The 17,339-nt window shown below is 38.1% G+C and overlaps 3 protein-coding genes and 1 pseudogene across 10 annotated transcripts; 1 reads left to right on the top strand and 3 right to left on the bottom strand.

The window, feature by feature from the left end:
- Positions 1 to 80: 80 nt before the first annotated feature.
- LOC104769088 (protein PSK SIMULATOR 3) lies at positions 81 to 4,617 on the bottom strand. Of its 4 annotated transcripts, none has more exons than XR_015593323.1 (13): positions 3,895 to 4,458; positions 3,180 to 3,598; positions 2,738 to 3,051; positions 2,556 to 2,648; positions 2,370 to 2,460; positions 2,158 to 2,251; positions 1,982 to 2,079; positions 1,712 to 1,785; positions 1,420 to 1,523; positions 1,209 to 1,325; positions 1,018 to 1,094; positions 869 to 913; positions 81 to 769 (listed from the first exon to the last, which is right to left on the bottom strand). XR_015593323.1 is itself a non-coding variant. In XM_010493215.3 (13 exons), the coding sequence occupies exons 2-13, from the start codon at positions 3,486 to 3,488 to the stop codon at positions 232 to 234; spliced, it is 1,950 nt and encodes a 649-aa protein (XP_010491517.1). In that variant the 5' UTR covers positions 3,489 to 3,598; positions 3,895 to 4,617; the 3' UTR covers positions 81 to 231. The 4 variants fall into 4 exon arrangements, 2 of the variants coding, with proteins under 2 accessions (XP_010491517.1, XP_087361835.1); XR_015593324.1 differs by having other exon boundaries at positions 3,693 to 4,166; XM_010493215.3 differs by having other exon boundaries at positions 1,716 to 1,785; positions 3,895 to 4,617.
- Positions 4,551 to 13,756, top strand: LOC104708214 (translation factor GUF1 homolog, chloroplastic). Of its 4 annotated transcripts, none has more exons than XR_015593322.1 (22): positions 4,551 to 5,045; positions 5,131 to 5,307; positions 5,442 to 5,528; positions 5,620 to 5,676; positions 5,814 to 5,879; positions 6,042 to 6,104; positions 6,453 to 6,497; positions 6,603 to 6,703; positions 6,898 to 6,994; positions 7,232 to 7,298; positions 7,616 to 7,770; positions 7,852 to 7,909; positions 10,984 to 11,064; positions 11,297 to 11,375; positions 11,506 to 11,577; positions 11,669 to 11,803; positions 11,919 to 11,992; positions 12,349 to 12,436; positions 12,759 to 12,836; positions 13,052 to 13,127; positions 13,378 to 13,418; positions 13,510 to 13,756. XR_015593322.1 is itself a non-coding variant. In XM_010493213.2 (22 exons), the coding sequence occupies exons 1-22, from the start codon at positions 4,803 to 4,805 to the stop codon at positions 13,603 to 13,605; spliced, it is 2,049 nt and encodes a 682-aa protein (XP_010491515.1). In that variant the 5' UTR covers positions 4,551 to 4,802; the 3' UTR covers positions 13,606 to 13,756. The 4 variants fall into 4 exon arrangements, 2 of the variants coding, with proteins under 2 accessions (XP_010491515.1, XP_087361834.1); XR_015593321.1 differs by having other exon boundaries at positions 7,232 to 7,303; XM_010493213.2 differs by having other exon boundaries at positions 7,232 to 7,303; positions 11,297 to 11,383.
- On the bottom strand, positions 8,224 to 10,722 carry LOC104769086 (glycine--tRNA ligase, mitochondrial 1 pseudogene; annotated as a pseudogene). Its single transcript, XR_015593325.1, has one exon. The product of XR_015593325.1 is annotated as a glycine--tRNA ligase, mitochondrial 1 pseudogene (transcript).
- A 592-nt stretch (positions 13,757 to 14,348) lies between the features above and the next one.
- Positions 14,349 to 16,153, bottom strand: LOC104769085 (flavonol synthase/flavanone 3-hydroxylase-like). Its single transcript, XM_010493211.3, has 3 exons — positions 15,328 to 16,153; positions 14,928 to 15,255; positions 14,349 to 14,750 (listed from the first exon to the last, which is right to left on the bottom strand). The coding sequence occupies exons 1-3, from the start codon at positions 15,792 to 15,794 to the stop codon at positions 14,535 to 14,537; spliced, it is 1,011 nt and encodes a 336-aa protein (XP_010491513.2). The 5' UTR covers positions 15,795 to 16,153; the 3' UTR covers positions 14,349 to 14,534.
- Positions 16,154 to 17,339: the final 1,186 nt, after the last annotated feature.

The raw sequence follows: 17,339 nt of genomic DNA, 5'->3' as shown, positions 1-17,339 counted from the left end.
CTATATCAGTATCGTCGTCTCACAAGTCTTGTTATGATGTTCACGATCATTTAACCATCATAAGCAAATATAACATCCCATTTCTTGAAAACATATCACTATATTGAAATATTGCAATTGATCTAACAACGTGATGTCTCAATACAACTTCTTTCATAAGCTTCTTTTATGCTCGTATATACAACCAAACATGTATGCATCAGAAGCACTTGAGACCACAAAAACACTCCATTAGAAACTCAAGCTACCTTCTTTCAACAATGCTTTATAATCTCTGGGGACATCCACCCGGTCGATCACATCCAACACTTTTTCCTTGTCGATAACAAAATCAAGAAGCGGAAAACCCGAAGAATACCTTTTCACTGCAGCTGATTTGCTTCTTCTCACTCCACGGAAATACTCACTGCTTTTGCTCAGAGGGTCACATTTTCTTGCCCGAGAGTATTCAGAATCGAAATCTTGACTCTTGCTAACACAAGGAGTTCTCTTTCTTTTGCTTGCCTCTTGTAACATCTTTTCCTCCTCAACTGTTACTAATGGGACACTTAGTGGTTCAGATATCAACTGCTGGTTCACAGTATTCAGTGGAGACTTGATAGAAGAAAGTCTAGGAACTCCTCGAGCATCGCTCTTTGCTTTTGTAACCAAATGTTGTAACCAAATTATCTGTCCAAGAATGTAGATCTCTGTCTTTTCTTTACTAGCGTGATAGAGTGTTTCAATACGTAGTATATCTCCACCACTAGGCTTACTAGTGAAATCAGTCCTGTAAGATTAAAAACGAAACCGTTGGAGAGAAAGAAAAAAAGAACACAAAAATGCAGGTGAACAGAAGGTGCAGGTCTCATTTCATTCCATCACTCACCCTGTATTTGCCCACTCTCCAACCCAACCAAAACCATGATGCGCTCTGCGATGAACCCATTCAACGATTTAGCCATTAAAAAGGAGAATTTTATACTGAGAGCAGAATATGTTAAGTTGACTTGACGAAAGAAGGGTCAGATTTCTTACTTGGTTGTGTTGCCTGCAACAGGGACAAGCCAATGTAGTGTCCTCTCCATCTCGTCCTTAATTTGTGTAACCGAAAGCTGTTCATACAAATGAGAAACCATAACACCTTGTGTTCAGTGTGACTAGCCAAAGAGCTGCTACATTCTTTCTTCAGTTTTGTACACCAGTGAGTGTAAATCAGAAGACATTACCTCCTTATCAACATTGAAAGATTTAATCTTGGAACGTAGAGCCAATTTTATACCAGGTGGCAAGCTTTGGTATAGAGAATCCCTTGCATTTGTAGTTATAGAGCTTGCACGAGCGACCTATTGCCATCAAAACATCACATGCGATATGATTGAGAGAATACACATAGACCAAACCAAACTAAATGAAGCAATTCTACGTGTGTGCACTCACAAGTGTATCAATCTGCACAATTATGTTTGCATAATGTAAAGCAAGACCAGCAGGTCCCAATCTTTTATCATAATCTGTAGCACCTTTCTTCGATGGTTGGTCATCTGGGCAAAGAAAGTGAATTTGACATTATATATCAGGTTTTGTGTGAAAACTTTTAATTATGAGGATCAATTCACAAGAGAAATTACAGTGTGTCCTAAAATAGAGCAGTGGACGACAGAAAATTGGATTCAAAAGCTTTGGTACATACTCAGTCGCACATAGTGAAGGTACAAAAAGGAGAACTTACATACCAGCACCACCGAAGATATTATGAATCTCTAGCAACAAGAAATGTACAATATCAACTAGTTTCTCCATCACCTGAAAAAGAAATGAGTGGGTAAGTTAAAAACATCATCATAATAATCTATTTATGTTTCAAAGATTTTTCTAACAATAGGTTTAGTTATGGCTGAATTTTAGTTGGTAAAGTGTAATGTTTAAAGTGACTTCAACAATGCATTAACACCATACAGCTGAAGGATTTGGTGATGTTAAATGATAAAGCTGTACACACCTCTTCAAAACCTCTGGACCACAATGACTTTTTCTTTAAGCTCTTCACTACTTTTCTCTGCGCTTTAAGTTCCGTTTTTAAGATTGCAAGGCCATCACCTACATTAAAAGAGAGCACTGTCATTTTTCCAATGTTTCAAACTTAATAAAGCAGGCAAGTAGTCTTCGATAACTCACCCTTACTGCTATTAGCTGAGTTCTCTTCTTCACGACGCTTTTGATCATAGTCTTTCTCCAATCGATACAAAACTTGGAGTTCTTGGTATAGTTCCTAAATCAAAAGAGATATGCAAACACATAATTTTGAGAAGTAAACAGCTACTACAGAAGATCGAGGTAGCAAGAACAAGTCAATATACTGTTTCTAATTTTAGAAAGTATTCACTCACAGCAGTATACTGCACTAGAACCATCAGTTGATCAACAACCAACACCGCATCTTCCTTTAACTGCCTTTGAGGGGTTAATTCTTTGCTGATCCTGAGAACAAACCAAACGATTCAACAGCTTGAAAGAAAGATATGACACACAAATATTAACATTATCTCATGCAGAAATATTATTTATAAAGCTACCTATCAAAATAGCGTTGTAAATTATGCCACTGAATATCTTTGGATCGGTTTCCAAACCGAACCACTTCTCCCGAGAAAACTTGCAGCTCCTGCCTGTAAGTTCACCAAGTTAACTATCTTGCAATGTCTTAAAAGTGCTAGGAAAAAAAAACAATAGTAGCAGTCTAAACTCGAACATTCACCTCTTATCAGCAGCAACAAGTCTGAGGAGTTCATTGAAATCATTCGAGACTAGATTTTGAACACCCTCGGAATTAAGGACATTATCTTTTAAATGCTCGATGTTCCTCTTAGAAAGGGATTCAATGAGATTTGAGCTTTTGACAATTGTGTTTGCTACTTCAAAAGCTAAAATTCCAAGTTCATTTCCTTTAGTTGCAACTCCAGAAGTAAATCCACCGCTGCTCAGATCAGTCATGCTACTCCCAAGAGTATCCAAAACATCCTTTGCTTTACCTAATCCTGCTTTGCCTAAAAGTACACTTGCCTCTGTAACCTGCCACAACATAGCAACTTCGGATTGTTCTCACTCTCAAGACATTTTAGAACTTCTTACAGTTAAAAGACACTTGCAGTTACTAAGAGACAATGCTTAAACTATTGATTGTAGTCGGTAAAACTAACCTTGGAAACTGCGGTTTGAGTAGATTTTGCAGACCGTAATTTCTGTGATGGAGCCATTGTATACGTCGGAATCCCATCATAGAAATTATCTTCTGCTTCCCTTTCACGGAAAGAAAACACATCTTTCAATTGGCTTTGTTCCTTAACGTCTTTAACCATAACTTGCCTCATACCAGGACTAATCAAACTGGTCTGCCCATTTGGTTGTGGGTAGCCAGAATCATGTTCTCGACCATCATCAGCTACACTTGAACCTGAATACTCACTGCCAAAATTGATTCCAAGGCTCTTGGAGCAAAAACTCCCCATAACTCTAAATTCCTTCTTCAAAGACCTCAAGCTAAGTTATCGGAAAGAACATGCCACTGTGTAAAGAGAAATCTCCAAACTTTGATCCAAAACCAGCGAGAGTAAATAACCTAGAACAAAGGACAAAGTAAGGTCAGATCAAAAAACTCATAAAGGAAACCAAAATCCTCCAGACATAATTTTCATAATAAAAAAGGACAGGACCGTGTCCGAAATAGTTCAAGACATTGCAAATCGCCTTCGGAGAAAGGTAACAGATTCAGACTATTCGTCTAGTTCTGAAATACATCGGTCACGAAGTAAAAGGCCTTTAGGTCAACCACTGTACAAGCGCCTCTCTATCTCTGTCCACAGAACTAAAGCAAGATCGGATTTTTAACTGAGGAATGGGAAGAAGAAGACTTACCCAGAAGAGAAAAAGACCAGGAAAGACAGTGGGCCAAGCCAATTTCAGAGGTATAGAGCTTGGGATTCACGACACAGAACAGTGAAAAGACAAAAGACAAAGGAACCTCGAACACGAGAGAGAATATATGTTATAAAGAAGAAAGTCAAGGAGAGTAGTCTGAAACTATGAATCAACGAAGAAATCAGAAACCCCCCAAAAAAAAAAAAGAGGATTCAACAACAACAACAAAAATTAAAAGAGAGATTTGGACCACCAAATTGGCATCACTTAAAGCTAAATTGAAACAACCAGCTTGATAAAGAAAGAAACAAACGAAGAAAAGTCAAAACCATTTTTTTTTTTTTTTTTAATCTCCTCCCTCATGTTAAAGTGTCACAAGCGGTGTGATGGATTGGTCAAATCTTCTCCCTTATTACCACGACATTGACTCATCTTTGTGTTTGTTGTGTCTTTATAAATTCCGTAGAAGTAAAAAACTCATCTTTTGCCTTTAATTCTCTCTCTCACTCTTCTTACTTCTTGCAAAAAAATTGAGACTTTTCAAAGAGACTACTAGTTCTCAAGTCTTAAGGCATGTGAAGATCTAATATAAGAAATTGATCAAACATTATTCAACTCATCATTGAATAATGAAGGAGATTCACATTTGTCAATGGTTCATCTAATCATTGTACAACGATTGTAAACAAATAAGCTTATTGCTATGTCTTGTCTTGAGACATTTGTCTTGTTGCTTACCAAACTGTTTTTATTGGATCGAGTCGGGTCGGGTGGGTTAGAATTAGATGGGCTTGGCCCAATTACATAGTTTTGTAGTCTGTGTGGCTAAGGATTCTTTAGAAGAAAAAAAAATAACATTGTCCTTGAAAACGTCTGTAGAGAGGTGAAGAGACTTGCACAGTGCCATGGCCATGGCTTCTGCTATGGACTTATCTCCTCCAACGTTCTTCTTATCCGGAACTTCTTCATCTTCTTCTTATTCGTCTCTTCGTCGTCTCTCCTCCGTCTCTGTCTCTAGATTCCGCCGTCAATCTTATCATAAGTTACAGCTACTTTGTCAGGCCACAGCCGGGACTGAGCCTCAGAGCGGTCTCTCTGTCTCTGGCTCCAAATTAGCCGCTCGTTCTGGTCAAGACCGTCTTTTGAAGGTCCGTTTCTGTTTTCTATTATACATAGACCGAAACTTTGGATTTGTTTTTGTTGAAATTAGTTGTCTTTGTTGAAAATTCGCAGGTTCCGATTTCGAACATAAGGAATTTTAGTATTATAGCTCATATTGATCATGGGAAGTCTACGTTAGCGGATAAGTTGCTTCAGGTGACTGGTACTGTTCAGAACAGAGATATGAAGGAACAGTTTCTTGATAACATGGATTTAGAGAGAGAACGAGGCATCACTATCAAGCTTCAGGTTTATGTTTCGATTTGTTTCTCTGCAAAGTTACTTCCTTTTTTTTTATTTCTATCAAACTGAGCCTATCAAGAATAAGATTTGTTGAACAATCTGATTCTGACTTTGTGACTTTGTGTTGTATGTTTGTGTAGGCAGCTCGAATGCGTTATGTTTTTGAGGATAAACCATATTGCCTCAACTTGATAGATACTCCAGGTCATGTTGATTTCTCTTACGAGGTACTCACAATCTTCTAATCTATTGAGAGTTTCTGAAAAATCTGGTGGTTCTTTCCAACATAGACTTATTGATTGTTCTTTATATGACTAGGTTTCCCGATCTCTTGCTGCTTGCGAGGGTGCTCTTCTTGTTGTGGATGCATCCCAGGTAATATATTTCTTCCCCTCGACATACAATTTTTCTGTGAAACCTGGAATCTGTATTGCTTTAGCTGTTTTTTTCCGCTTGGTGAATATGTTACGGTCTTTTTCAATGGCTACATTAAGTACTTCCATGTGCTTTAGGGTGTGGAAGCACAAACATTGGCCAATGTGTATTTGGCCTTGGAAAACAACCTCGAAATTATTCCTGTAAGTATGGAATTATGCATTATCTTACTAGTTTGTGTTATTGCTTCAATCTGATTCATTACTATTCTGGAAACAATAATGTAAGGTGGTTTATTCTTCCTGTTCAACTATTTGGTCTGTATACCAGAGTTTAAAGCAAATGAATTCTACTTCGTCCTGCAGGTTTTGAATAAAATTGACCTTCCTGGCGCTGAGCCAGAGAAAGTTCTCAGGGAGATTGAGGAGGTTGGTGATTCTGTACATTTTGTAGCCCATTTTATGATGTTCGGTTGTAATAGCAATCATACAATGCAGCCGGTTATAATTTGAACAGTATTCCTTCTTTGGTGTCTGCAAAAAATCTTCTCAGTCTTTTATCTTGCTGCTGTTAATATGTTCTCAGTACATTTTATGAGGTTCTAGCTTCTGTTAGTTAAGTATATGCAGTACCATACTTTTATCAGTTTATGCATTTTCTTTGGGGTATTTTGATCCAGTCTCGTGTTCCTCTAATGGGGTAATTGTCTTACTGCTGCATTTTCGGAGACATCAGCCTTTACGTGAACACTGTTTAATAATTACTAATAATTGTAGGTCATTGGGTTAGACTGTAGCAAAGCAATATTCTGCTCGGCAAAGGTTAGATTTTAAAATTATTTTGCTTTTCTGCCACTCAAAGATTTAAAGACGTGTGGCTCTCTATCCCTTCAGTTTCAATTTTTGGGGAATAATATATTGACGCAGGAGGGAATTGGTATTACGGAGATTTTGGATGCAATTGTTCAAAGGACACCTGCACCTCGTGATACTGCAGGAAGCCCCTTAAGAGCTTTAATTTTTGACAGGTTTGCACTTGTTGTTTCTATCCAGAATGATTTTTGCCTTGACTAGAGAAAACAATATGAAAGAAAATCTTAGAGTCTAAGTTTTGTAGTTATATAATGATTGAAGTGGACATTTGCATGTCAAAGAGTGTCGTTTTTATTTGCTTGATTAGTCTGCGCTTATTTTTCTCTGTCGACAATACATTTTACTGCAGTTATTATGATCCATATCGTGGTGTCATTGTATACTTTCGAGTTATCGATGGGAAAGTGAAGAAAGGCGACAGAATTTTTTTCATGGCAAGCGGAAAGGTTTGTCTTTTGTACTCTACTCTGCTGTCTTTCTATTTTATTGAGATAGCTTTCCATTTGCCAATAAATAATTGAATGTTATTTGTGCATGAGATAGCTTTTCAAGGTCTATGCCTTTAGAGTGATGTGAAACGTTATTTTGTGATTCTTTTCTGGAAAAAAACTGAGAATGTTTAGATTTTAAGAATGCTTTCCTGTGTTTCACTCGTATCCTTCATGTTCTTGCATGAATTGCAGGATTACTTCGCGGATGAAGTCGGAGTTCTGTCTCCAAATCAAATTCAAGTGGATGAATTATATGCGGGTGAGGTATTGTACTCTTTTCAACACAATATTTTGTTACTTTCCTATGCTTTTGCAAATGGAAGGATTTCCTTATCATTTCCCTGTAGCAGCTTTGGTAGAAGATAGAGTTGTGGTTAATAACAATGTTTTCACTTTTCTTGTTTGGTTATTATCGTGAGAGAATGGTCAGTTCATCTTCCCTTACTCAAAGTTCTAATAGCTAGAAAGATGTTTTTAGCACTGATCGATGCTGCTGGTGTATATCACATGTGCCTCAATAACATGCCATATTTCTTGCACTGCACATATTTTAAAGGTTACTGTTCTTAACTACAGGTCGGATACATTGCGGCTTCTGTCAGATCTGTTGCAGATGCCAGGGTAGGAGATACAATAACACATTATAGCAGAAAGGCAGAAAGCTCTTTACCTGGTTACGAGGAAGCTACCCCTATGGTTTTCTGTGGCCTTTTTCCAGTTGACGCTGACCAGTACTGAGTTTTTGTATTTCTATGTTTACTTTTGGCTTTTTAATTTTTTCATTTCTTTTCACATGTGGTCTATGATGGCAGGTTTCCTGATCTTCGCGATGCATTGGAGAAACTGCAACTCAATGATGCTGCATTGAAGGTAGGTATATAATAGAATGAAACTACTCAAAACAACATTTTTTTTTGTATGTACCCACACTAACTTGTACAGATGAAACAACTATGATCTTCATATGCTTACTTAGCCAATGTATTTTTATGCTCAATTTGCTTCGAATTGGAAAGTAAAGTTTTGTTTTGCAAAGAACTGATCAAGGGATTTCAGTCCTGTATTGTATCTATCTTTGTTAGTGATATTCACATTTGGCCTAGGGAGCGTATACATTAGCATTAACTCATCATGTTATGAGCCAAAGCCTTAGCCTTAGCTCTAGTTGTCACACCCGTTGTCTAAACTAAAGAACAAAGAGATTGAAAGCTAACTTCCCTTTAACCCAAGTCTCTCTTTGAGAATTAGGTTAATTATTGGAAGCTTGAAATTCTCATTAGCATAAGAGGGTCCTTATATAGAACCTTACACCGACCTATCTCTATTAAAAGTAAAATAAAGCCATATATATATAATCCTAATAATATATCAAAAGCCTATTATCGTATCATTACTCCCCTCCTCCACTTGAAGCTTGTCCTCAAGCTTCAGCTCATGGCATGTCCTCCTCATCAATTGGTTCGTCGTCCTGATTAGCTCCATCATTGACTACCGTGATTTGAAAAAGGACTGGTTTGCAAACATGCCCTCGTGTGAAGAATTCATCACAGTTGAAGCATAGACCTTTTGCTCGTCGTTCCGCCATTTCTGTGGTGGTCAATTTCTTCAAAAACAGTTGTGGTGCGGGAAGCTTGCCCAGACGTCTTGCCACGTCATCTTCCCCTCTGCGACTGAGCTCAAGACGGAAGCTGCCTCCTTCAAGCTGACTCGGACTTGATCTTTGCTGTCTCTTTCTCTGATTGTCACCGATGTATCCGAGTCCACAGTTATTGCAAATGGCACTCCAAGCTCATCGCTTCTCGCGTATCTCTTCCCTATCGATGTACCAGTCATGTCAATCTTGTGACTGATGCGAATAGAAGTAAGGCTCTCGGAAATGACTTTGGCTCCTTCCTCGAATTGTTGGTTCTGTACAAGCGGGAAAACCATGCACTTCATGGGAGCAACAAGAGGAGAAAAACTCAACAAGCCCAACTGCTCATCCCCTGCTTTGCCTGGCCTTGTGCTGAAAGAGTGCTCGCTCAGACAATACATAATCCGACCAATCCCAAACGATGGTTCAATCACTGACGGTGTGAAAACCCGCTGGTGCACTTTCGTCCTCTCCTTTGAGATCGACACCATGTTCTTCTTGATGGTTACGTTTTTCCCGAGGGTACACGCGTAAAACTCTACTTCCCCTTTGGATTCCAGGGTTGCCTTCATCGCCATAGCTTCTTGCTCATTCATCGCCTCCAAAGATTCAACCACTTTCTTATGATCCCCCTTGAATGCAATACCCAAATCTTTCTTCACAGGAGTAATCACAAGTTGCTCTACCTCTTTAGGTTCTGCAAATTTCTCTTCAGCCACAAGAGCAACGCCACTTTTTTCAGAGTGAGCCTGTAAGTCGTATGCAGACCTATCTGCAATCCCAACACATTCAATCCACCCATATGAAGTCTCAATTTCAGCATCCCAGCAATCTGCTGCATAGTGGGCCATTTCATTTGCTAGATGCTGGCGGAAACGCAGCCGGTTCTTGTCTATGCCAATCTTGGTAAGGAAAAGATAAACTCTCCCAATGAAGTATCCTAGAGTTTCGTTGTTAATAGTTCCCTTGGCAACAGCTTCCCCAAGGCAGATTTTTTTAGCAGATTGGCCAGAGAGTTGGGCCTCTCTTGGAAACATAAGGAATTCCAATTCTGCTACATTAGAGAATTTAGGATGTGACTTATTCTCAGGGTCGACAAAGTGCTCAATTTCTGCCAGAGTGAATTCACGAACTCTAAGAGGCCCTTGACGTGGAGATATCTCGTTCCTGAAGGCTTGACCGACTTGAGCCGCGGCGAAGGGAAGTTTCTTTCCATTGTAGTAATACAAGTCTCTGAAGTTGACAAAAATGCCTTGTGCTGTTTCAGGACGCATGTAACCAGGACTCTGACCAGATGGGCCAATGGATGTTTGAAACATCAGGTTGAATGGGTAAGGATCAGAAAGAGGATTCTTAGTGTGGGGAGCAGTGATCCCATACTCTTTAATCTTCATACCAAGCTCTTGACATGAAAGATCTTCCAAGAGAGCAAGAACATTTTTCAGTTCAGAAGCTTGCTCAGCAGAGATGGTAAGATGATCTTTCTCGAGCTTGTCGTTGCAATAATCCCTGAGCAAGTGGTCAGCGCGGAAACATGTACCAGTTTTTTCATCCTTAACCATAAGATCAGTAAATTTTTCAACATGCCCTGAAGCCTTGAGAACAGCCTCTGGTGTGACACTGGGGCATTCAATTTCCAGCATATGCTCCTCATAAACGAAGTGTTCACGCCAAAACTTGAGGATATTATTCTTAAGAGCGAAGCCAGGAGGACCATAATCGTAAAAACCAGAGACACCACCGTAAATCTTGAAAGAAGGGAGGTAGAAAGAACGCCGCAGGAGAGTGTTCCACAAGGTTTGTCGGAAAGCTTCACGGTCGTTTCCGGAGCTGAGCTGAGCCGGTTGTTGTTGTTCGGTAGGAGCGTCCATTGGAATCTGGATCGGAGCCAAGGGTACGTGAACAACGGAGCGGGTTTGTGTTATGAGCCTTAGCCTTTGATACAGATCTAGTAATAGGACCCGTCGTTAGTTAGCTAGAAAACAGAGGGACGTAAACTTAAGTTTCCTTTAACCCAAGTCTCTTGCTTAGAGAATTAGGTTAATGTTGGAAGGTTGAAATTCTCATTAGCATAAGAGGGTTCTTATATAGAACCTTACACCGACCTATCTCTATTAAAAGTAAATTATATTTTTTTTTTTTTTCCACAAAAAAGTAAATTATATAAAACCTTAAATCTAACTTAAAAGGAAAAAAGCCATAATTATATAATCCTAATAATATATATCAAAAGCCTATGATCGTATCACATCACATTTGGTCTAGGGAGCGTATACACTAGTTTGTCCTCAATTTGGTTTTTGTCCTGCAGTTTGAGCCTGAAACTTCAAGTGCCATGGGTTTTGGCTTTAGATGCGGTTTCTTGGGTCTTCTCCACATGGAAATTGTGCAGGTCAGATATGTTTTGCTTTTCTTGTTTTAAAATGTTTTTGCTGCGTCCCTGACTGAAAATATCCTATACCTACAGAAGATTGGCAAAAAAAAAAAAATCATATACACTTACTTATCTATTAGTATTCTGCTTATTGATAGTTTCCTCCCTGATGGATGACGGCCATTTTTTATACTCCACAAATTGAATTATATAATTCTTCATTTCTTACGCTCCACTTCATTCTTCACAGGAAAGGCTCGAGAGGGAGTACAACTTAAATCTAATTACTACAGCTCCAAGTGTTGTTTATAGGGTGAACACTGTAAATGGTGATACTGTAATTTCCTCTTGATCCTACACTTTTAAAAATTCTTCGTCGTTCCCTACATATTGCTTCATTTTGTATTTCTTTCTTGATATCTAGAGCCTCACTACATGTGAAATAAAAATTTACTGCAGACTCTGTGCTCAAATCCATCTCGCCTTCCAGATCCTGGGCAAAGGAAATCGGTCGAAGAGCCATACGTCAAGGTTACCTTTTCTGCTACATAGATATTGCTGATTATTTCACACCACACGTTTCTTCGAGTAATATTTCCTTACTGCAAATGGTATTATACAGATTGAGCTACTTACACCAAAAGACTATATCGGTGCGCTTATGGAGCTCGCTCAAGAGAGAAGAGGGGAGTTCAAAGAAATGAAGTATATAGCAGAAAACAGAGCTTCTATCCTCTATGAGTTACCTCTTGCAGAGGTGAGGATTCTGCTTGTGCACAGTTCAGATAACCCCAATGAAAGTTTATTCATGTCTCTATTGATTATGTAAACTGATCTTCTTCTTGTTGATGTCTTCCTGCTTTTTTTTGCAGATGGTGGGAGATTTCTTTGACCAATTGAAGTCGAGAACCAAGGGATATGCTAGCATGGAATACTCAGTTATTGGGTTAGTTCTTTCTGCTCAGATCATTCTCTTACTTTGTAATGCATGTCTTCTGTTTTAGTTTATTAACTAAGAGATGCGTCAGCTATTTTTCAAGGATAAAAATCTATATTATTTTCCTAGTAATCCCAAGTGATACACAAGTACCCTAGAATATAGCTGGTAGAGTAGACCTTCTTTGTACAAGTTAACTACTTTCAGCTTCTTCAGGTTGACTAATCTATACGGTTGGAACAGATGAAAGATCGGTTTCTTAAGTTTCCATACAAGATTAATTGATATATGTTTCCATTGCTCTCTATTTGATGTCTTTCTTCGCATCTTTAAATTTTTAATAGTTTTTAATAATATATGTTCAGGTACAGGGAAAGCGATCTAATAAAACTTGATATTCTGATAAATGCTGAAATGGTGGAACCTTTATCAACCATCGTACACAGGGATAAGGTTATTTTTGCTTAATCTCTTTAATCTGAACTTTATGAACATAGCTTAAATACACACTCTTACATCTGAATAGAGATATTTGGTTCACCAATCTCAGTAATTCAATTTTACTTGCCAAAAAAGTTGGATTAGTAGATTTATGGAAACACAAAACACTACTTACTATCTTTAGCACTTTTCTGATTATAAGGCTTTGTGTAAATGTTCCTATTAAATTAAAGCTCTCACTGCAGAGATTAGTACATTCCCCAGGATTTAGTATTGAGTTATATCAGATTCTTGTCCTCACATTATTGTGGAATCGTTTTGTACTGTGTTTCAGGCATATTCTGTTGGGAGAGCTTTGACTCAAAAACTGAAAGAGCTTATTCCACGACAAATGTTTAAAGTGCCTATCCAGGTATAAATCTGCATTTCCAAGCTGTTGAGAATAATTTGCTGGAGAGATCTCTTCTATATGACTAACATAAGATGGATTGGATCTTAATTCTTCTTCTTCTGAGCTTAGAAAACTTAACTTGTGATCAAATGAGTCCAATGAATTGTGTTCCTGCTTAGTTATCCGACATATACAAGCCACGAAGTATGTTTTAACATATAAATATATACGTACAGGCTTGTATAGGATCCAAGGTGATTGCTAGTGAAGCACTCTCAGCAATCAGAAAAGATGTTTTGGCCAAATGTTATGGTAAGTACACATTCCTTTGCTTCCTTTCCTCCTTATATAAAAGCATGAAATTAATAGCCACCACCTTACTTAATATCAAAACTCTTTAACGGTTTTAGTGTAAGCTCACTGCACTTCTATATGATCAAAAACTTCTTCCAAAGGCTCTTTCATGTACAACTGGATTCAGACACAGAAAATGAAGTAGTTTTCTCTTGGACATGTTTTTGCCCACAAGCCATATCTGATCTTGTTACTGTAATTCATTCAGGTGGAGATATTTCTCGGAAGAAGAAGCTTCTTAAGAAACAGGTATATCTCAATAAGGGTGAAATCGTGATGATTTTTTATTCAGCGGTTTTTGCGTTCCTTAAAATGTGTGTATATATATTTTCCGGAACAGGCGGCAGGTAAAAAGAGAATGAAAGCCATAGGTAGAGTTGATGTCCCTCAGGAAGCATTTATGGCCGTTCTCAAACTTGAACGAGAAGTATTGTAACATTTTGTGGGGTTTCTCCACTTTTAAGTCACTCGAGATCAACTACATCATATTTCATTTCATCACTTTGTAATATTATGCAAACTAGTTTCACATAATGCAATTATTTTTGCATTTCATTTGTAATGATATATAAAAGTGCTCCATACAACGATAAACGTCTCCAAGGATAATCTGCATCACTTGATAAGCATCTCCAAGACTCCAACGATAGGGAAGAATGCCACTAGAGATTAGAGAAGTCTTTCCATGGGTTGTTTGGATAATAATGTATAAATAAATTGTCTATGGTGTGCCATTAGCAAGGATATGACTGGCACACCAAAGACAATTTATTGCATGTGGGATAAGTCGTCAGCTACGTTCTTTTTTGCATGTGACGTGAGAAGATCTTTCATTTTCCGACTTTTATTTATTTTTCTCTATCAACCTTTTTCTTTTGGTTTCTAGAAGACTAGAACAACCTTTTTTGTCCTAACCCAACATCCATGTGTCGTTTTAGGTAGATGTAAGTTTCATTAATTATATAGATTACAATCATAACATAGCTGTAAGCATGTGACATATAGTGACCACCAAGTCTCCCGTAACAGGTAAAACATTACAATTTACAAACCTACTCTTTTTACAATGCCTATAAATGGCCCGACATAACATAACTTACAAAGGCTTCGCAACACAATAAACAAAACATGTCAACATCAAACCATAATGTAGTAGTACTCAGTAATGGTAGTGTTAGATGTTTTAAGTAATCTTTATTTAATCATAAAACAGAAACAAGAGACGAGACACGACCATCTTCTTATCCCGGGAAACACAACAACTCAATAACGACCACTTCCTATTCCATAACCACAAATTTAACGTTTAACAAAAAAAAAAAAAAAAAAAAAAAAAGTCTTGTTTGTTTCTTTGATATTTTGTTCTCAATCCAGAGGAAGTTTGTTGAGCTTGCGGTAACTGTAGTCCTTGAAAGCAAAATATTTAAACATTGGAGGATTATCATCTCCGATAAGCTCCGGTAAAGGTCCGACGATCATTTCACGGTGAGGCTCCACGAAAACCGGCCACGACATCCTCGTCTTCTCCTTATCCACCGTCGTCCTATGCAACACATTCTTATACTTCCCATTACTCAGCCTCTGCAGAAATATTAACAAATTAAATCCATTTTAAATAATTTACAAATTATAATCTAATCTTTTTTACCAAATTTAAATTATAAACTTATAACAAGAATTATATATAACCCCTAGCTAATAATAACATCTAAGAAAACTTTAGTCTAAAATATGCCTATCTATAGAAAGAGTTCAGACCAGAATCTGATCGCCGATGTGAACAATGACGGCGGAGGGAATATACTCGGCGTCGAACCAGTGATCATCTTTGAAAACTTGAAGTCCAGGAACTTCGTTAGGGACAAGAAGAGTGATACCACTGAGATCAGTATGCGCCGGTACACCTAAAGCTAAATCCGGCCGAGGACACGGTGGATAATAGTTAATCTTCATCATATACTCCGTCGTGTCTCCGCCGAGACCTTCTTTCAACGCGTCACGCTTTAACCCTAATCCTTCAGATAGAATCCCTAGTAACGTCTCCGACAGCTTCTTCACATGCACTGCATACTCTTCATTCACCTCCCTAAACCAACAACGGTTATTTCGAACGAACCGACGGTTAAACTCCGGTTAACAAAAAATTCGGTTTAATTACCTGTATTCAGGTGGGTTCTTAGGCCAGAATCTGTAGTTAACGCAAGACGGTGGCCAGATACGGTGGAAGAGATGATCAACCCAAGCTTTTTTACCTTCTAGATCTTTCTGAAGCTTTGTTCCGTAACCTTCGATGTCTTTGGAACCTTCCGGTTTAGCGACGGACTCTTTCTCCGACGAAGGAAGCTCGAAGAATCTTCTCCCGACGTCTTGCAACCGCTTTATCAGCTCCGTCGGAATCCCGTGGTTAACCACTTGAAATAGCCCCCATTCTTCACTCGCTTTCACCACCGCACGCCTCACGCTCTCTTCGTCGGAGTTACTGAAATCGACGACCGGAATCGCCGGCGTTGGACCTCGGAACGTTGTGATCGCCGGCTGTTCTTTCTCGGATCTGATGAATTCTAAAGGGATTGCTTCGTTTAGTAGAGAAGAAGATGAGATGTCTTGGACTCTTTCGACTTCCATGTTTGTTTTTTTCTTTTGTCTTGTAGTCAGTTTGTGTTGCCGGAAACAATGGCGGATATGTTAATTGAAAGAATGTGAGTAGCGAAGTGGTTTTAAGGAGGGAAGAAGTGATGACGTGGCGAAATCTTGGCCGGTGGATAGAGGCAACTACCACACAGAAACTACGTGTAGCTATAGGTGGTATATGTGTAAATCTTCGAGGCTTCGTCGTCATTCACGACACGAGTTTGGTACTTCCCCCGTAGTATATATATTCACGTATGAAGAATTTAATTATTTTTTGTTGTTGTTGTTGTTGTTTTGCGGTAATAGTGTGAATGAAAAATGAAAAATAATAATAAATAAAGAAAATTAACGTTGTAAGTTTAGACCAGAAAATACTATAATAAATTGATATTTTAGTAGATATTTTTGGCGGGTCTTCATGAAAACAAATAATTAATATTCTCTCTGTCGTTGACAAAATAAAGTTGCTTGTTTTTTTTTTTTTTTTTTTGTTGGACATTTTTAAGGCTTCACAGTCTTCAATTTTGTGGAAATAATTTTAGGTATTTTGATCGGTCAATGAAATTTTTTACACAGAAAAATATTATTCAGTGACTTGATCTCTTTTGGTAGGTTATTTGAAGATTTTTTCGTATTTATGGTCAAACATCATTTGGAATTTACCAAAATAATGGTTGGAGGGTTAGGCTTCACCGTTTTAGTTTTAGGTTAAGAACACATAAACAAACTTATTTTGGTTCATTTAGATTTCAGTCTATTTGACTTAAGAGGTGAAGCCATGAATAAAGACTGATTAAAAAAAACACCTGGTAAAGCCTTTATGTTGAAGGGAAACAATTCCATGGAATGTATCCGATGATGCCGCTTTCTCAAGTTGAAGGGAAACAGTTCCGTAGAATCGTTTTTTGCCGCAAAAGACTAACTGACATGTTAGTTGAACAGACCATAGAGTCGGGAGTAAAGCATCAGCAATTCCGGCCCAATTGTTGTCATTGACATGACCTGCCTACGGCCGTGGGAGTTCATTGATAGCTTGGAAGAATTGATTGCGGTTGTTTGTAGCATGTAACGGTAAAACGCTAAAGTGTGCATACTTACTCTCTTTTATGGTCTGTTCGACTTACATGTCAGTCAGTCAGTCATCCACAGCAAAAAACGACTTTAGGGAATTGTTTCCCTTCAACTTGAAAAGGAGGAGGCATTGTCAGGTCCATTCCTTGAAGGATCATTACATGAGAACACAAGATTTCCGCACCATAAACTTTGGCAATATTGATTTCATCGTTCCATCCGTCATATTAGCTTGTAGAGTTTGGTGAAAAAGATCTGTAAGATATAAAAAAAAAAATACATAAACATAGAGTCTATAGAGAATTAAAAAAATAGAGAAAAATAAGCTAATGTGCAAGGGACTAAAAGTGTGTATATGTATTAATGGTAGTTGGTGGAAAAACCATTAAATGTGAAGAGGAAGCACACTATGAAATTAATCTTTAACCTACATTGTTGAGTTTGTCCCATTTTCTTTTGGTTATATGC

This window comes from Camelina sativa, chromosome 20 (assembly GCF_030686135.1).
Source record: "Camelina sativa cultivar CO46 ecotype springtype chromosome 20, ASM3068613v1".
Lineage (NCBI taxonomy): Eukaryota > Viridiplantae > Streptophyta > Magnoliopsida > Brassicales > Brassicaceae > Camelina > Camelina sativa.
This window is presented reverse-complemented; position numbering and strand designations above follow the sequence as displayed.

Coding starts and splice junctions, on each gene's coding strand:
- LOC104769088 (XM_010493215.3), bottom strand. CDS start 3,488: ATGGGGAGTTTTTGCTCCAAGAGCCTTGGAATCAATTTTGGCAGTGAG. Junction 2,461..2,555: donor TTACAACGCTATTTTGATAG/GTAGCTTTATAA, acceptor GTTTGTTCTCAG/GATCAGCAAAGAATTAACCC. Junction 2,252..2,369: donor TTCTAGTGCAGTATACTGCT/GTGAGTGAATAC, acceptor CTTTTGATTTAG/GAACTATACCAAGAACTCCA.
- LOC104708214 (XM_010493213.2), top strand. CDS start 4,803: ATGGCCATGGCTTCTGCTATGGACTTATCTCCTCCAACGTTCTTCTTA. Junction 5,529..5,619: donor ATGTTGATTTCTCTTACGAG/GTACTCACAATC, acceptor TTATATGACTAG/GTTTCCCGATCTCTTGCTGC. Junction 5,880..6,041: donor ACAACCTCGAAATTATTCCT/GTAAGTATGGAA, acceptor TTCGTCCTGCAG/GTTTTGAATAAAATTGACCT.
- LOC104769085 (XM_010493211.3), bottom strand. CDS start 15,794: ATGGAAGTCGAAAGAGTCCAAGACATCTCATCTTCTTCTCTACTAAAC. Junction 15,256..15,327: donor AAGAACCCACCTGAATACAG/GTAATTAAACCG, acceptor TTGTTGGTTTAG/GGAGGTGAATGAAGAGTATG. Junction 14,751..14,927: donor ACATCGGCGATCAGATTCTG/GTCTGAACTCTT, acceptor ATATTTCTGCAG/AGGCTGAGTAATGGGAAGTA.